The sequence below is a fragment of the Oncorhynchus mykiss genome, chromosome 9 (genome assembly GCF_057628025.1).
Source record: "Oncorhynchus mykiss isolate SJ-2025 chromosome 9, ASM5762802v1, whole genome shotgun sequence".
Lineage (NCBI taxonomy): Eukaryota > Metazoa > Chordata > Actinopteri > Salmoniformes > Salmonidae > Oncorhynchus > Oncorhynchus mykiss.
Window position 1 is genome coordinate 3,901,106 of NC_143030.1, and position 19,392 is coordinate 3,920,497.

The window sequence follows — 19,392 nt, forward strand, 5'->3', positions numbered from 1 at the left end:
ACTACTGTAGGCTACTATGGACTACTGTAGAAAACTATAGACAAACTGTAGTCTACGTCAGACTACTATCGACAAACTGTAGACTACATCAGACAACCATAGACTACTGTAGACTACGTAAGACTACTACAGACGACTATATACTCTCTACTGACCAATATAGACTAACTGTAGACAAATTACAGACTACTATAGACTAACTTTAGACAACTATAGACTACTATAGACTAACTTTAGACAACTATAGACTACTATAGACTAACTTTAGACTACTATAGACTACTATAGACAAACTTTAGACAACTATAGACTAACTTTAGACAACTATAGACTACTATAGACTAACTTTAGACTACTATAGACAAATATAGACAAACTTTAGTCTAAGTCAGACGACTGTAGACTACGTCAGACTACTATAGATAAACTGTAGACTAGTCAGACTACAATAGACTATTGTAGACAACATCAGACCACTATAGACTAACTACAAACTGCTATAGACTAATTACAGACTACTATATACTAAATATAGACTACTGTAGACTATTTACAGACTACTATATACTAAATATAGACTACTGTGGACTATTCACAGACTACTGTAGACTATTTACAGACTACTATATACTAAATATAGACTACTGTAGACTAACTACTGTCCAGAAGGTAACACTACTACAGCCTGATACAATTGTATCTTATTTCAACCTGTGTGTCGTGATTGCGTTTGGTGTGGGGGGACAGAATCAATTTGTGCACGATGGTATTACAGGGATATGGCTCTGAATATATACACAACACCTCCCCCATAAGCATTCCCGTCTCTTCTATAGATGTTATATCCTTGTATTGCTACTGCTGTATCTTCAAATGAATTATCTAAGTGAGTCTCAGAAATGGCTAATATATAAATGTTATCTGATGTCAGCAAGTTATTTATTTATTTATCCTTTATTTTACCAGGTAAGTTGACTGAGAACACGTTCTCATTTGCAGCAACGACCTGGGGAATAGTTACAGGGGAGAGGAGGGGGGATGAATGAGCCAATTGTAAACTGGGGATTATTAGGTGACCGTGATGGTTTGAGGGCCAGATTGGGAATTTAGCCAGGACACCGGGGTTAACACCCCTACTCTTACGATAAGTGCCATGAGATCTTAGATGACCTCAGAAAGTCAGGACACCCGTTTAACGCCCCATCCGAAAGATGGCACCCTACACAGCGCAGTGTCCCCAATCACTGCCCTGGGGCATTGGGATATTATTTAAACCAGAGGAAAGAGTGGCTCCTACTGGACCTCCAACACCACTTCCAGCAGCATCTGGTCTCCCATCCAGGGACTGACCAGGACCAACCTGGTCATTGATTTCATGAACCTTATTTGTAAGTCTACATATATTAATATGGTCTATGTTCAGCCCCTTCCTGGGTAGCTTATCAGAGAGACATAATATGGAAAAGAACAAATAAAGCAAGAGAAAAATATGCATTCAGCAGTCCGTTCATCAATTGGTGTGTGTGTGTGTGTGTGTGTGTGTGTGTGTGTGTGTGTGTGTGTGTGTGTAGAATACAGCAGGTTTGAGGCTAAGATACACGACCTGAGAGAACAGATGATGAACAGTAGCATGAGCTCTGGGACCCTCCGAGCCAACAGGACCTTCTATGTCAGGTAAAGTAGTGTCATGATAATGTAGCCCTATGTCATGCTAATGTCTCCCTGACATACTAATGTAGCTCTATGTCCTCTCTATGCAGGGCCCTGTTTGACTATGATAAAACAGCAGACTGTGGGCTGTTGAGCCAGGCATTGGGCTTTAACTTCGGGGAGGTGCTCCATGTGACTGACTGTAGTGATGAAGAGTGGTGGACTGCTAGGAGACTGGGACAACAGGGACAACTGGAGGAACTAGGGTATATACCCAGCAAACACAGGTAGGTAACACACCTAACGCGGGTAACGCACCTAACGCTGAGGGGGACCAGACCTAACGCTGAGGGGGACCAGACCTAACACTGAGGGGGACCAGACCTAACGTTGAGGGGGACCAGACCTAACACTGAGGGGGACCACACCTAACACTGAGGGGGACCACACCTAACACGGAGGGGGACCACACCTAACACTGAGGGGGACCACACCTAACGCTGAGGGGGACCAGACCTAACGCTGAGGGGGACCAGACCTAACGCTGAGGGGGACCACACCTAACACGGAGGGGGACCACACCTAACGCTGAGGGGGACCAGACCTAACGCTGAGGGGGACCAGACCTAACACTGAGGGGGACCAGACCTAACACTGAGGGGGACCAGACCTAACACGGAGGGGGAACACACCTAACACTGAGGGGGACCACACCTAACACTGAGGGGGACCACACCTAACACTTAGGGGGACCAGACCTAACACTGAGGGTGACCACACCTAACACTGAGGGGGACCACACCTAACACTGCGGGAGACCAGACCTAACGCTGAGGGGGACCACACCTAACACTGAGGGGTACCACACCTAACACTGAGGGGGGAGCCTAACGCTGAGGGGGGCCACACCTAACACTGAGGGGACCACACCTAACGCTGAGGGGGACCAGACCTAACGCTGAGGGGACCACACCTAACGCTGAGGCGGACCAGACCTAACACTGAGGGGGACCACACCTAACGCTGGGGGGGACCACACCTAACACTGATGGGGACCTAACACTGAGGGGGACCACACCTAACACTGAGGGGGGACACCTAACACTGAGGGGGACCACACCTAATGCTGAGGGGGACCACACCTAACACTGAGGGGGGGACCTAATGCTGAGGGGGGCCACACCTAACACTGAGGGGACCACACCTAATGCTGAGGGGGACCACACCTAACACTGAGGGGACCACACCTAACACTGAGGGGGGCTACACTTAACACTGAGGGGGACCACACCTAACGCTGAGGGGGACCACACCTAACACTGAGGGGACAACACCTAACGCTGAGGCGGACCAGACCTAACACTGAGGGGGACCACACCTAACGCTGGGGGGACCACACCTAACACTGATGGGGACCTAACACTGAGGGGGACCACACCTAACACTGAGGGGGGACACCTAACACTGAGGGGGACCACACCTAATGCTGAGGGGGACCACACCTAACACTGAGGGGGACCACACCTAACACTGAGGGGACCACACCTAACGGTGAGGGAGACCACACCTAACACTGAGGGGGACCACACCTAACACTGAGGGGGGGGGGCACCTAACACTGAGGGGACCACACCTAACACTGAGGGGACCACACCTAACGCCGAGGGGGACCACAACTAACACTGAGGGGGGGACACCTAACACTGAGGGGGACCTAACACTGAGGGGGACCACACCTAACACTGAGGGGGGACACCTAACACTGAGGGGGACCACACCTAATGCTGAGGGGGACCACACCTAACACTGAGGGGGACCACACCTAACGCTGGGGGGGACCAGACCTAACTCTGAAGGGGACCACACCTAACACTGAGGGGGACCACACCTGACACTGATGTGGACCTAACACTGAGGGGGACCACACCTAACACTGAGGGGGGACACCTAACACTGAGGGGGACCACACCTAATGCTGAGGGGGACCACACCTAACACTGAGGGGGACCACACCTAACGCTGAGGCGGACCGCACCTAACGCTGAGGCGGACCAGACCTAACACTGAGGGGAACCACACCTAACACTGAGGGGACCACACCTAACGGTGAGGGAGACCACACCTAACACTGAGGGGGACCACACCTAACACTGAGGGGGGGGGGCACCTAACACTGAGGGGACCACACCTAACACTGAGGGGACCACACCTAACGCCGAGGGGGACCACAACTAACACTGAGGGGGGGACACCTAACACTGAGGGGGACCAGACCTAACACTGAGGGGGACCACACCTAACACTGAGGGGGACCACACTTAACATTGAGGGGACCATACCTAACACTGAGGGGGACCACACCTAACACTGCGGGAGACCACACCTTACGCTGAGGGGGACCACACCTAATGCTGAGGGGGAGCACACCTAACACTGAGGGGGACCACACATAACATTGAGGGGACCATACCTAACACTGAGGGGGACCACACCTAACACTGAGGGGGACCAGACCTAACACTGAGGGGGACTACACCTAACACTGAGGGGGACCACACTTAACATTGAGGGGACCATACCTAACACTGAGGGGGACCACACCTAACACTGAGGGGGACCACACCTAACGCCGAGGGGGACCACAACTAACACTGAGGGGGGGACACCTAACACTGAGGGGGACCAGACCTAACACTGAGGGGGACCACACCTAACACTGAGGGGGACCACACTTAACATTGAGGGGACCATACCTAACACTGAGGGGGACCACACCTTACGCTGAGGGGGACCACACCTAATGCTGAGGGGGAGCACACCTAACACTGAGGGGGACCACACATAACATTGAGGGGACCATACCTAACACTGAGGGGGACCACACCTAACACTGAGGGGGACCAGACCTAACACTGAGGGGGACTACACCTAACACTGAGGGGGACCACACTTAACATTGAGGGGACCATACCTAACACTGAGGGGGACCACACCTAACACTGAGGGGGACCACACCTTACGCTGAGAGGGACCACACCTAACGCTGAGGGGGAGCACACCTAACACTGAGGGGGAACACACTTAACATTGAGGGGACCATACCTATCACTGAGGGGATCATACCTAACACTGAGGGGGACCACACCTAACACTGAGGGGGACCACACCTAACACTGACGGGGACCACACCTTACGCTGAGGGGTTCCACACCTAACGCTGAGGGGGACCACACCTAACACTGAGGGGACCACACCTAACACTGAGGGGACCACACCTCACACTGAGGGGGACCACACCTAACACTGAGGGGACCACACCTAACGCTGAGTGGGACCAGACCTAACACTGAGGGGGACCACACCTAACGCTGAGGGGGACAACACCTAACGCTGAGGGGGACCAGACCTAGCACTGAGGGGGGGACACCTAACACTGAGGGGGACCACTCCTAACACTGAGGGGGACCACACCTTACGCTGAGGGGGACCACACCTAATGCTGAGGGGACCACACCTAACGCTGGGGGGGACCACATCTAACTCTGAGGGGGACCACACCTAACACTGAGGTGGACCACACCTAACGCTGAGGCGGACCAGACCTAACACTGAGGGGGACCACACCTAACACTGAGGGGACCAAACCTAACGGTGAGGGAGACCACACCTCACACTGAGAGGGGACACCTAACACTGAGGGGACGAAACCTAACACTGAGGGGACCACACCTCACACTGAGGGTGACCACACCTAACACTGAGGGGACCACACCTAATGCTGAGGGGGACCACACCTAACGCTGAGGGGGACCAGACCTAACACTGATTGGGACCAAACCTAACACTGAGGGGGGGACACCTAACACTGAGGGGGACCACGCCTAACACTGAGGGGGACCACACCTAACACTGAGGGGGGACCTAACACTGAGGGGGACCACACCTAACACTGAGGGGGACCACACCTAACGCTGAGGAGGACCAGACCTAACACTGAGGGGGACCACACCTAACACCTAAGTTAATACAGTTAACCCCCTCCTGTGTGTTTCTGTGAGTGGTCTCTAATGAAGCAGTATGTAGTGCCATGTTAATGTAGCCCTATGTCTCTCTATGCAGGGTGGAGAGGAAGGAGTGGTCTCGTATGAAGCAGTATGTAGTGTTATGTCATGTTAATGTAGCCCTATGTCTCTCTATGCAGGGTGGAGAGGAAGGAGTGGTCTCGTATGAAGAATAAGGACCGCAGCAGCTTTGTTCAGAGTTATGAAACTGTTACACAGATAGAAGGTAGGTCTGACCTGTGACCTCAGATTCTTTTATTTGTCTGAAATGGTGGTAGTTTCAGCCAGTAGAACTGAAGTGGAGGGTGTGTAATCTCTGCCCCCCTAGGTATCAGCTGAGGTACTGTAGGAAGTCTCTGCCCCCCTAGGTATCAGCTGAGGTACTGTAGGAAGTCTCTGCCCCCCTAGGGATCTGCTGAGGTACTGTAGGAAGTCTCTGCCCCCCTAGGGATCAGCTGAGGTACTGTAGGAAGTCTCTGCCCCCCTAGGGATCTGCTGAGGTACTGTAGGAAGTCTCTGCCCCCTAGGGATCCGCTGAGGTACTGTAGGAAGTCTCTGCCCCCCTAGGGATCCGCTGAGGTACTGTAGGAAGTCTCTGCCCCCCTAGGGATCCGCTGAGGTACTGTAGGGAGTCTCTGCCCCCCTAGGGATCCGCTGAGGTACTGTAGGGAGTCTCTGCCCCCCTAGGGATCCGCTGTGGTACTGTAGGAAGTCTCTGCCCCCCTAGGGATCCGCTGTGGTACTGTAGGGAGTCTTTGCCCCCCTAGGGATCCGCTGTGGTACTGTAGGGAGTCTCTGCCCCCCTAGGGATCCGCTGAGGTACTGTAGGGAGTCTTTGCCCCCCTAGGGATCCGCTGTGGTACTGTAGGAAGTCCCTGCCCCCCTAGGGATCCGCTGAGGTACTGTAGGAAGTCTCTGCCCCCCTAGGGATCCGCTGAGGTACTGTAGGGAGTCTCTGCCCCCCTAGGGATCCGCTGTGGTACTGTAGGAAGTCTCTGCCCCCCTAGGGATCCGCTGAGGTACTGTAGGGAGTCTCTGCCCCCCTAGGGATCCGCTGTGGTACTGTAGGGAGTCTCTGCCCCCCTAGGGATCCGCTGAGGTACTGTAGGAAGTCTCTGCCCCCCTAGGGATCCGCTGTGGTACTGTAGGAAGTCTCTGCCCCCCTAGGGATCCGCTGTGGTACTGTAGGAAGTCTCTGTCCCCCTAGGGATCCGCTGTGGTACTGTAGGGAGTCTCTGCCCCCCTAGGGATCCGCTGTGGTACTGTAGGAAGTCTCTGTCCCCCTAGGGATCCGCTGTGGTACTGTAGGGAGTCTCTGCCCCCCTAGGGATCCGCTGAGGTACTGTAGGAAGTCTCTGCCCCCCTAGGGATCCGCTGTGGTACTGTAGGGAGTCTCTGCCCCCCTAGGGATCCGCTGAGGTACTGTAGGGAGTCTCTGTCCCCCTAGGGATCCGCTGTGGTACTGTAGGAAGTCTCTGTCCCCCTAGGGATCCGCTGTGGTACTGCATGGGTCTGTGAAAATATACATATTTAATTATTTTAAGTGAAAAAAACATTTGTATTTACTTAAATGTTTGAATGAATATCACTAGCAACAACAGAAAATAGAAACACAACATGCAACAATATTAATGAGTTGACAAAGTTCAATTTCTTATAAAGAAATCAGTGAATTGAAGTAAATTAATTAGGCCCTAATCTATGCATTTCACATGACTGGGAATACAGATATGCATCTGTTGGCCACAGATACACAGATGGGACGGCAGGTAGCCTAGTGGTTAGAGTGTTGGGCCAGTAACCAGCAGGTAGCCTAGTGGTTAGAGCGTTGGGCCAGAAACCAGCAGGTAGTCTAGTGGTTAGAGTGTTGGGCCAGTAACCAGCAGGTAGCCTAGTGGTTAGAGTGTTGGGCCAGTAACCAGCAGGTAGCATAGTGGTTAGAGCGTTGGGCCAGTAACCAGCAGGTAGTCTAGTGGTTAGAGCGTTGGGCCAGTAACCAGCAGGTAGCCTAGTGGTTAGAGTGTTGGGCCTGTTACCAGCAGGTAGCCTAGTGGTTAGAGTGTTTGGCCAGTAACCAGCAGGTAGCCTAGTGGTTAGAGTGTTGGGCCTGTAACCAGCAGGTAGCCTAGTGGTTAGAGTGTTGGGCCAGTAACCAGCAGGTAGCCTAGTGGGTAGAGTATTGGGCCAGTAACCAGCAGGTAGCCTAGTGGGTAGAGTATTGGGCCAGTAACCGAAAGGTTTCTAGATCGAATCCCTGAGCTGACAAGGTAAAAATCTGTCGTTCTGCCACTGAACAAGGCAGTTAACCCACTGTTCCTAGGCCGTCATTGAAAATAAGAATTTGTTCTTTACTAACTTGCCTAGTTAAATAAAGGTTAAATAATAATTAAAAAAGACCTTTAAAAAACAGTCAGTATCTGCTGTGACCACCATTTGCTTCATGCAGCGCGACACATTTCATGTTCCTGGGTCCCTGGGAGTAAGGCCCTGGGAGGAAGGCCCTGGGTCTGCCTGGGAGGAAGGCCCTGGGTCCCTGGGAGTAAGGCCCTGGGAGGAAGTCCCTGGGTTTGCCTGGGAGGAAGTCCCCGGGTTTGCCTGGGAGGAAGTCCCCGGGTTTGCCTGGGAGGAAGTCCCTGGGTTTGCCTGGGAGGAAGTCCCTGGGTTTGCCTGGGAGTAAGGCCCTGGGTCCCTGGGAGGAAGGCCCTGGGTCCCTGGGAGTAATGCCCTGGGTCCCTGGGAGTAAGTCCCTGGGAGGAAGTCCCTGGGTTTGCCTGGGAGTAAGGCCCTGGGAGGAAGTCCCTTTGAGGAAGTCCCTGGGAGGAAGTCCCTGGGTTTGCCTGGGAGTAAGGCCCTGGGTCCCTGGGAGGAAGGCCCTGGGTCCCTGGGAGGAAGGCCCTGGGTCCCTGGGAGTAATGCCCTGGGTCCCTGGGAGTAAGTCCCTGGGAGGAAGTCCCTGGGTTTGCCTGGGAGTAAGGCCCTGGGAGGAAGTCCCTGGGAGGAAGTCCCTGGGTTTGCCTGGGAGTAAGGCCCTGGGTCCCTGGGAGGAAGGCCCTGGGTCCCTGGGAGTAAGGCCCTGGGAGGAAGTCCATGGGTTTGCCTGGGAGTAAGGCCCTGGGTCCCTGGGAGTAAGGCCCTGGGAGTAAGGCCCTGGGAGTAAGTCCCTGGGAGGAAGTCCCTGGGTTTGCCGAGGAGTAAGGCCCTGGGTCCCTGATTAAGAAAAGCTATAATTGTATTTCTCTCTCTCTCCAGTCCACTATGTGAGGCCTATCATTATACTGGGTCCTACTAAAGACAGAGTGAATGATGATCTTCTCTCTGAGTTTCCTGACAAGTTTGGTTCCTGTGTTCCACGTGAGTATTACTATCAAATATAGGTACTACTACAGGTACTATATACACATAGGTACTACTATAGACCCATTATATACACATAGGTACTCCTACCGACCCATTATATACACATAGGTACTACTATAGGTACTATATACATATAGGTACTACTATTGACCCATTATATACACATAGGTACTACTATAGACCCAGTATAGACACATAGGTACTACTATAGGTACTACTATTGACCCATTATATATTTATAGGTACTACTATATACTACTATAATACAGATGAAAACTCCCTTGGTGGATAGTGTGGTCTACAGCTTATCATAAGGTACTCTACCTCAGACGGGCAATACCTCTAGACTTCTTTAAAATTAGACATCGTGCACCAGCTGTTATTGACAAATAGACACACACCCCCACCCCTAGTCTTACCAGAGGTAGCATCTCTGTTCTGCCGGTGCAGGGAAAATCCCGCCAGCTCTATATTGTCCGTATCTTCGTTCAGCCACGTCTCAGTGAAACATAAGATGTTACAGTTTATAATGTCACGTTGGTGGGATAATCATAATAGTAGATCATCCTATAGTTTGTGTCCCAAATAAACAATCAACAATATACTATTTACAATTAAACTACGCTTCAAAACGTTATCTGAAATAGTGTCCTAACACAGAACATGTGTCCGTCCGTGTGTGTGTGTGTAACATAAACGTGTGTGTGTGTGTGTGTGTGTAACATAAATGTGTGTGTGTGTGTGTAACATAAATGTGTGTATGTGTGTGTGTGTGCAACATAAACATGTGTGTGTGTGTGTGTGTGTGTGTGTGTGTGTGTGTGTGTGTGTGTGTGTGTGTGTGTGTGTGTGTAACATAAATGTGTGTGTGTGTGTAACATAAACGTGTGTGTGTGTGTGTAACATAAATGTGTGTATGTGTGTGTGTGTGTAACATAAACATGTGTGTGTGTGTGTGTGTGTGTGTGTGTGTGTGTGTGTGTGTGTGTGTGTGTGTGTGTGTGTGTGTGTGTGTGTGTGTGTGTGTGTGTGTGTGTGTGTGTGTGTGTGTGTGTGTGTGTGTAACATAAACATGTGTATGTGTGTGTGTGTGTGTGTGTGTGTGTGTGTGTGTGTGTGTGTGTGTGTGTGTGTAACATAAACATGTGTGTGTGTGTGTGTGTGTGTGTGTAACATAAACATGTGTGTGTAACATAAACGTGTGTGTGTGTGTGTGTGTAGACACGACGCGGCCCCAGAGGGAGTATGAGGTGGATGGGCGGGACTACCACTTTGTGTCGTCAAGGGAACAGATGGAGAAGGACATCCAATCACATCACTTCATAGAGGCGGGTCAATACAACAGTCACCTGTATGGAACCAGCGTTCAGAGTGTCCGCATGGTCGCAGAGCAGGTAAGGGGAGGGAGGGAGTGTACGTGTGTGTGTGTGTGTGTGTGTGTGTGTGTGTGTGTGTGTGTGTGTGTGTGTGTGTGTGTGTGTGTGTGTGTGTGTGTGTGTGTGTGTGTGTGTGTGTGTGTGTGTGTGTGTGTGTGTGTGTGTGTGTGTGTGTGTGTGTGTGTGAGAGAGACCCTTTAACTATTTGGTCCTTTAATGTGTAAAGCATTATATTGTGTATGTTCTGCACTGTACAGAATAGATTGATTAACCAGGTGTGTGTTTGTGTGCGCAGATGGGGAAACACTGTATCTTAGATGTATCAGCTAATGCAGTGAGGAGACTACAGGCAGCTCAGCTTCATCCTATTGCTGTCTTCATCAGACCAAGATCACTGGAAAATATACTGTAAGTAGGAGGGAGTGGGTTGTCTTCATCAAACCAAGATCACTGGAAAATATACTGTAAGTAGGAGGGAGTGGGTTCTCTTGCTCAGACCAAGATCACTGGAAAATATACTGTAATTAGGAGGGAGTGGGTTGTCTTCCTCAGACCAAGATCACTGGAAAATATACTGTAAGTAGGAGGGAGTGGGTTGTCTTCCTCAGACCAAGATCACTGGAAAATATACTGTAAGTAGGAGGGAGTGGGTTGTCTTCCTCAGACCAAGATCACTGGAAAATATACTGTAAGTAGGAGGGAGTGGGTTCTCTTCCTCAGACCAAGATCACTGGAAAATATACTGTAAGTAGGAGGGAGTGGGTTGTCTTCCTCAGACCAAGATCACTGGAAAATATACTGTAAGTAGGAGGGAGTGGGCTGTCTTCATCAAACCAAGATCACTGGAAAATATACTGTAAGTAGGAGGGAGTGGGTTGTCTTCCTCAGACCAAGATCACTGGAAAATATACTGTAAGTAGGAGGGAGTGGGTTCTCTTCCTCAGACCAAGATCACTGGAAAATATACTGTAAGTAGGAGGGAGTGGGTTGTCTTCCTCAGACCAAGATCACTGGAAAATATACTGTAAGTAGGAGGGAGTGGGTTCTCTTCATCAGACCAAGATCACTGGAAAATAATCTGTTAATAGTGCCTGTGTGTGTTGTAAATTGTTGAGCAGATTCAGGGGTTATCTTTTTTAAGTTTAGCTTGGAATAATTTAATTCCTTCCTGTCAGGCATTATGCAGTTACAGTCTGGACACTAGAGGTCTCTATGGACTAGGAAACAACAGTTCTGATTCATTATTAAAATACTTCAAGTTGAATCACTCTTCCTTTCTTTCTGTTGAAGTTAAATTATCTACATTCTAACGTGAAACATCCGTCCGTTACGCTGACCTGAACATGAGTGTTGTAACATCCGTGTGTTACAGTGACCTGAACATGAGTGTTGTAACATCCGTGTGTTACAGTGACCTGAACATGAGTGTTGTAACATCTGTCTGTTACGCTGACCTGAACATGAGTGTTGAAACATCCGTGTGTTACAGTGACCTGAACAAGCGTCTGACAGAGGACCAGGCCAGGAAGGCTCTGGACAGAGCTGTCAAACTGGAACAAGACTTTATAGAATGCTTCTCAGGTAACACACACACACACACACACATTAATGTTACACACACCACACACACACACACACACACACACACACACACACACACACACACACACACACGTTAATGTTACACACACCACACACACACACACACATTAATGTTACACACACCACACACACACATACACACACACACACACACACACGTTAATGTTACACACACACACACACTCTCTAACCCTCTCTCTCTCTCTCTCTCTCTTTCTAACTCTGTCTCTGACCCTCTGTGTGTAGCTATTGTGGAAGGGGAGAGTTTTGAAGAGGTTTATCACATGGTGAAGACTGTGATCGAAGAGCAGAGTGGACCCTACATATGGATACAATCAAGAGAAAGACTATAAAAGAGAGGAGAGGAGCAGAGGAGAGGAGCCTATATATGGACACCAACTAGGGAAACACTATAGAGGAGATTAGAGGAGAGTTGAGGAGATGAGGAGAGATTAGGAGAGAAGAGAGAGAGTTGAGGAGGTTAGGAGAGAAGAGAGGAGAGGAGCGATTAGGAGAGAAGAGTTGAGAAGAGAGGAGAGAAGAGGAAAAGAGAGAGGAGGAGAGAAGAGAAGAGAAGAGAAGAGAAGAGAGGAGAGTTGAGGAGAGAAGAGAAGAGAAGAGAGGAGAGTTGAGGAGAGAAGGGAAGAGAAGAGAAGAGAGGAGAGGAGAGTTGAGGAAAAGAGAGAGGAGAGAAGAGGAAAAGAGAGAGGAGGTGAGAAGAGAAGAGAGTAGAGGAGAGTTGAGGAAAAGAGAGAGGAGGAGAGTTGAGGAGAGAAGAGAAGAGAAGAGAGGAGAGTTGAGAAGAGAGGAGAGTTGAGGAGAGAAGGGAAGAGAAGAGAAGAGAGGAGAGGAGAGTTGAGGAAAAGAGAGAGGAGAGTTGAGGAGAGAAGAGGAAAAGAGAGAGGAGGTGAGAAGAGAAGAGAGTAGAGTTGAGGAGATATGAGAGGAAAGGAGAAGATGGGTTGTACAAGGCCTCTGAGATTATCACCTTGACTACTGTTGCTTCGGGTACTGTCACCGCAATTACCGTGGATACCATCTCACAGCAACCAGAAGGAGAGAGAGGGACAGAAGGAGAGATGGAGACACTGTAAGACTCACCACAGAACCAAAAGAGAGAGAGAAACAGACGCTTTCTCTCCATCCCCTCTCTCCTCCCTCCATCATTTCTCTCTCTCTCCTCCGGATCTGTAAAGAATTGTTTTCTAACGGAATGGGACTCTGAAAGTGAAGAGAGACGAGGTGAAAGAGGAGACGAGACTGGAGTGACTGCAGCAGGAAGAGAAGTGGAGGCTGTCTGAACCATGGAGGGAGAAAGGAGAGAAAGAGATCACAAAAAATATATGTAAAAAAAGATTCACGTTTTCTATATTATGGAGATAAGTATTATACAGACTGGTATCTCTGCAGGACTACAGACTGGTATCTCTGTAGTACTGCATTACAGACTGGTATCTCTGCAGTACTACATTACAGACTGGTATCTCTGTAGTACTACATTACAGACTGGTATCTCTGTAGTACTACATTACAGACTGGTATCTCTGCAGTACTACATTACAGACTGGTATCTCTGTAGTACTACATTACAGACTGGTATCTCTGTAGTACTACATTACAGACTGGTATCTCTGTAGTACTACATTACAGACTGGTATCTCTGTAGTACTACATTACAGACTGGTATCTCTGCAGTACTATTATACAGACTGATATCTCTGCAGTACTATTATACAGACTGGTATCTCTGTAGGACTACATTACAGGCTGGTATCTCTGTATTACTACATTACAGACTGGTATCTCTGTAGTACTACATTACAGACTGGTATCTCTGCAGTACTATTATTCAGACTGGTATCTCTGCAGTACTACATTACAGACTGGTATCGCTATAGTACTACATTACAGACTGGTATCTCTGTAGTACTGCATTACAGACTGGTATCTCTGTAGTACTACATTACAGACTGGTATCTCTGTAGTACTACATTACAGACTGGTATGTCTGTAGTACTACATTACAGACTGGTATCTCTGTAGTACTGCATTACAGACTGGTATCTCTGTAGTACTATTATACAGACTGGTATCTCTGTAGTACTACATTACAGACTGGTATATCTGCAGTACTATTATTCAGACTGGTATCTCTGTAGTACTACATTACAGACTGGTATCTCTGCAGTACTACATTACAGACTGGTATCTCTATAGTACTACATTACAGACTGGTATCTCTGTAGTACTGCATTACAGACTGGTATCTCTGTAGTACTACATTACAGACTGGTATCTCTGTAGTACTACATTACAGACTGGTATCTCTGTAGAACTACATTACAGACTGGTATCTCTGCAGTACAGACTGGTATCTCTGTAGAACTACATTACAGACTGGTATCTCTGTAGTACTACATTACAGACTGGTATCTCTGCAGTACTACATTACAGACTGGTATCTCTGTAGTACTATTTACAGACTGGTATCTCTGTAGTACTACATTACAGACTGGTATCTCTGCAGTACTATTATACAGACTGGTATCTCTGTAGTACTACATTACAGACTGGTATCTCTGCAGTACTACATTACAGACTGGTATCTCTGTAGAACTACATTACAGACTGGTATCTCTGTAGTACTACATTACAGACTGGTATCTCTGTAGTACTATTATACAGACTGGTATCTCTGCAGTACTACATTACAGACTGGTATCTCTGTATTACTACATTACAGACTGGTATCTCTGCAGTACTATTATACAGACTGGTATCTCTGGAGTACTACATTACAGACTGGTATCTCTGCAGTACCATTATACAGACTGGTATCAAATCAAATCAAATCATTTGTTTATATAGCCCTTCGTACATCAGCTGATATCTCAAAGTGCTGTACAGAAACCCAGCCTAAACCCCCAAACAGCAAGCAATGCAGGTGTAGAAGCACCTCAGAGAAGTATCTCTGTAGTACTACATTACAGACTGGTATCTCTGTAGTACTATTATATAGACTGGTATATCTGCACTACTACATTACAGACTGGTATCTCTGTAGTACTATTTACAGACTGGTATCTCTGTAGTACTACATTACAGACTGGTATCTCTGTAGAACTACATTACAGACTGGTATCTCTGTAGTACTACATTACAGACTGGTATCTCTGCAGTACTACATTACAGACTGGTATCTCTGTAGTACTATTTACAGACTGGTATCTCTGTAGTACTACATTACAGACTGGTATCTCTGCAGTACTATTATACAGACTGGTATCTCTGTAGTACTACATTACAGACTGGTATCTCTGCAGTACTACATTACAGACTGGTATCTCTGTAGAACTACATTACAGACTGGTATCTCTGTAGTACTACATTACAGACTGGTATCTCTGTAGTACTATTATACAGACTGGTATCTCTGTAGTACTACATTACAGACTGGTATCTCTGTAGTACTACATTACAGACTGGTATCTCTGTAGAACTACATTACAGACTGGTATCTCTGTAGTACTACATTACAGACTGGTATCTCTGCAGTACTATTATACAGACTGGTATCTCTGTAGTACTACATTACAGACTGGTATCTCTGTATTACTACATTACAGACTGGTATCTCTGCAGTACTATTATACAGACTGGTATCTCTGGAGTACTACATTACAGACTGGTATCTCTGCAGTACTACATTACAGACTGGTATCTCTGTAGTACTACATTACAGACTGGTATCTCTGCAGTACTATTTACAGACTGGTATCTCTGCAGTACTACATTACAGACTGGTATCTCTGCAGTACTACATTACAGACTGGTATCTCTGTAGTACTACATTACAGACTGGTATCTCTGCAGTACTACATTACAGACTGGTATCTCTGCAGTACTATTATACAGACTGGTATCTCTGCAGTACTATTATACAGACTGGTATCTCTGCAGTACTATTTACAGACTGGTATCTCTGCAGTACTATTATACAGACTGGTATCTCTGCAGTACTATTTACAGACTGGTATGTCTGTAGTACTACATAACAGACTAGTATCTCTGCAGTACTATTTACAGACTGGTATCTCTGCAGTACTATTTACAGACTGGTATCTCTGCAGTACTATTATACAGACTGGTATCTCTGCAGTACTATTATACAGACCGGTATCTCTGCAGTACTATTTACAGACTGGTATCTCTGCAGTACTATTATATAGACTGTTATCTCTGCAGTACTATTATACAGACCGGTATCTCTGCAGTACTATTATACAGACTGGTATCTCTGCAGTACTATTTACAGACTGGTATCTCTAAAGTACTATTTACAGACTGGTATCTCTGCAGTACTATTATACAGACTGGTATCTCTGCAGTACTATTTACAGACTGGTATCTCTGCAGTACTATTTACAGACTGGTATCTCTGCATCCTAAATGGCACCCTATTCCCTAGGTAGTGCACTACTTTTTGAAACAGCAGACGAGTGTCAGTATATCAGACTATTTGAGACAGACTAGTACATTTATATTTCTATCAAACTAGAAATTACACTCATAGACCTTTTGTGATATAACGTGTGTGTGTGTGTGTGTGTGTGTGTGTGTGTGTGTGTGTGTGTGTGTGTGTGTGTGTGTGTGTGTGTGTGTGTGTGTGTGTGTGTGTGTGTGTGAGAGAGAAAGAGAGAGAATTAAGGAACACAGAGAGTGTGTATAGTTGTGCATTGACTTATTTATTCTATGTAGGTTGTTTTGTACATAGAGACATATCTGACTGTAATCAATCTATGGGGCTCAAATCACCTATTCAGGGCAAACACCTACCACTGGACTACACTACCCACAACCCCCGGCTGTCTGTCAAGACTTTGGACTACACTACCCACAACCCCCTGCTGTCTGTCAGGACTTGGGACCACACTACCCAGAACCCCCTGCTGTCTGTCAGGACTCTGGGCTACACTACCCACAACCCCCAGCTGTCTGTCAGTACTCTGGACTACACTACCCACAACCCCTTGCTGTGTATCAGGGCTGGACTCTACTACCCAGAGCCCCCTGCTGTCTGTCTGTCTGGACTGGACGCTAACCAGAGTTCCTTGGCTCACAGACCAACCTCTAGCCTGGAAGTCAAAGGTGATACTGTCGGGTCGTCATGGGTACGGATGTCCTGGGTGTGGTCGTCATGGTTACAGACTTGGTCCAGTGGGTTTAGGACATATCAGGGTCTAAGAAAGGTCTGTCCATATCACACACACGTTTTGTAGAGATGGAATGACAGTCTAGTATTATTAGAGCTGGGGATCAGACAGTTAACATCCCAAATGGCACCCTGTTCCCTTTATAGTGCACTACTTTAGACCAGGTCCCCATAGGGCTCAGTGCACTACGTAGGGAATAGGGTGCCATTTAGGACATCTCCTCAGAGACCCTGTTTACCACTATATTTAATAATAATAATAATAATGTATTATCCTGTAACAGAGAGAAGTAATGAACTGTTTATTTCAGTAAATCAAATTGCTTGTTGTAAATAAGCTATAAATTATTGAAATAAATTCTATAGAAAAGCCAGTGTTGGGTTCGTGTCTGATTGGTATTTTGGAATTTTTTGGTATTTTATTAGGATCCCCATTAGCTGTTGCAAAAGCAGCAGCTACTCTTCCTGGGGTCCACACAGAACATGAAACATAATACAGAATGACATAGTACAGACCATCAATAGACAAGAACAGCTCAACTACATACATAAAAAAAAAGGCATATCCTACATATCAATACATACACAAACTATCTAGGTCAAATAGGGGAGAGGCGTTGTGCCCTGAGGTGTTGCTTTATCTGTTTTTTGAAACCAGGTTTGCTGTTTATTTGAGCAATATGAGATGGAAGGAAGTTCCATGCAATAAGGGCTCTATATAATACTGTACGCTTCCTTGAATTTGTTCTGGATTTGGGGACTGTGAAAAGACCCCTGGTGGCATGTCTGGGGGCATGTCAATAATCAAGATCAGACGAAACTAGAGCCTGCAGAATTGGCTTTTTGGAGTGTGGTGTCAAAAAAGCAGAGCATCTCTTTATTACGGCCAGACCTCTCCCCATCAATACAACCATTGAATCTATATGTTTTGACCATGACAGTTTACAATCTAAGGTAACGCCAAGTAATTTTGTCTCCTCAACTTGTTCAACACCATGCATTACCAGATTCAGCTGAGGTCTCGCACTTAAAGAATTATTTGTACCAAATACAATGTTCTTAGTTTTAGAGATGTTCAGGACCAGTTTATTACTGGCCACCCATTCCAAAACAGACTGCAACTCTTTGTTAAGGGTTTCAGTGACTTCATTAGCTGTGGTTGCTGATGCGTCTATGGTTGAATCATCAGCATACATGGACACACATGCTTTGTTTAATGCCAGTGGCAGGTCATTGGTGAAAAGAGTAGAGGGCCTAGAGAGCTGCCCTGCGGTACACCACACTTTACATGTTTGACATTAGAGAAGCTTCCATTAAATAAATTCCTTTGAGTTCTATTAGATAAATAGCTCTGAATCCACAACATGGCGGAGGTTGAAAAGCCATAACACATACGTTTTCTCAACAACTGGTTATGGACAATGACATCAAAGGCTGCACTGAAATCTAACAGTACAGCTCCCAATCTTCTTATTATCAATTTCTTTCAACCAATCATCAGTCATTTGTGTCAGTGCAGTACATGTTGAGTGTATCTAACTGCCTGTGTATATTTGTTCCTAACTTCCCTGAAAAGTTGCATATCACGCGGGCTGTTCGATGCTAATGCAGAACGCCACAGGATGTTTTTGTGCTGGTCAAGGGCAGTCAGGTCTGGAGTGAACCAAGGGCTATATCTGTTCCTGGTTCTACATTTTTTGAATGGGGCATGCTTATTTAAGATGGTGAGGAAGGCACTTTTAAAGAATAGCCAGGCATCATCTACTGACGGGATGAGGTCAATGTCATTCCAGGATTCCCCGGCCAGGTCGATTAGAAAGGCCTGCTCACTGAAGTGTTTTAGGGAGCGTTTGACAGTGATGAGGGGTGATCGTTTGGTCACAGACCCATTACGGATGAAGGCAGTGAGGCAGTGATCGCTGAGATCTTGATTGAAAACAGCAGAGGTGTATTTGGAGGGCGAGTTAGTTAGGATGACATCTATGAGGGTGCCCATGGTTACGGATTTGGAGTTGTACCTGGTAGGTTCATTGATAATTTGTGTGAGATTGAGGGCATCAAGCTCGGATTGTAGGATTGCCAGGGTGTTAAGCATGTCCCAGTTTAGGTCACCTGGTAGCACGAACTCAGAAGA

At 47.2% G+C, this 19,392-nt stretch overlaps 1 protein-coding gene across 1 annotated transcript in view; it reads left to right on the forward strand.

Annotated features, from left to right (window-relative positions):
* The window catches only part of LOC149980710 (disks large homolog 4-like), a 123,041-nt gene extending 110,130 nt beyond the window's left edge, over window positions 1–12,911 (forward strand). Inside the window, exons 13-20 of the mRNA XM_090185656.1 lie at window positions 1,572–1,674; window positions 1,761–1,937; window positions 5,852–5,937; window positions 8,961–9,062; window positions 10,290–10,462; window positions 10,740–10,852; window positions 11,934–12,025; window positions 12,293–12,911. Coding sequence (XP_090041782.1) covers window positions 1,572–1,674; window positions 1,761–1,937; window positions 5,852–5,937; window positions 8,961–9,062; window positions 10,290–10,462; window positions 10,740–10,852; window positions 11,934–12,025; window positions 12,293–12,399 — 953 coding nt within the window. The 3' untranslated portion in view covers window positions 12,400–12,911. The remainder of the gene's footprint in view (window positions 1–1,571; window positions 1,675–1,760; window positions 1,938–5,851; window positions 5,938–8,960; window positions 9,063–10,289; window positions 10,463–10,739; window positions 10,853–11,933; window positions 12,026–12,292) is intronic.
* Window positions 12,912–19,392: the final 6,481 nt, after the last annotated feature.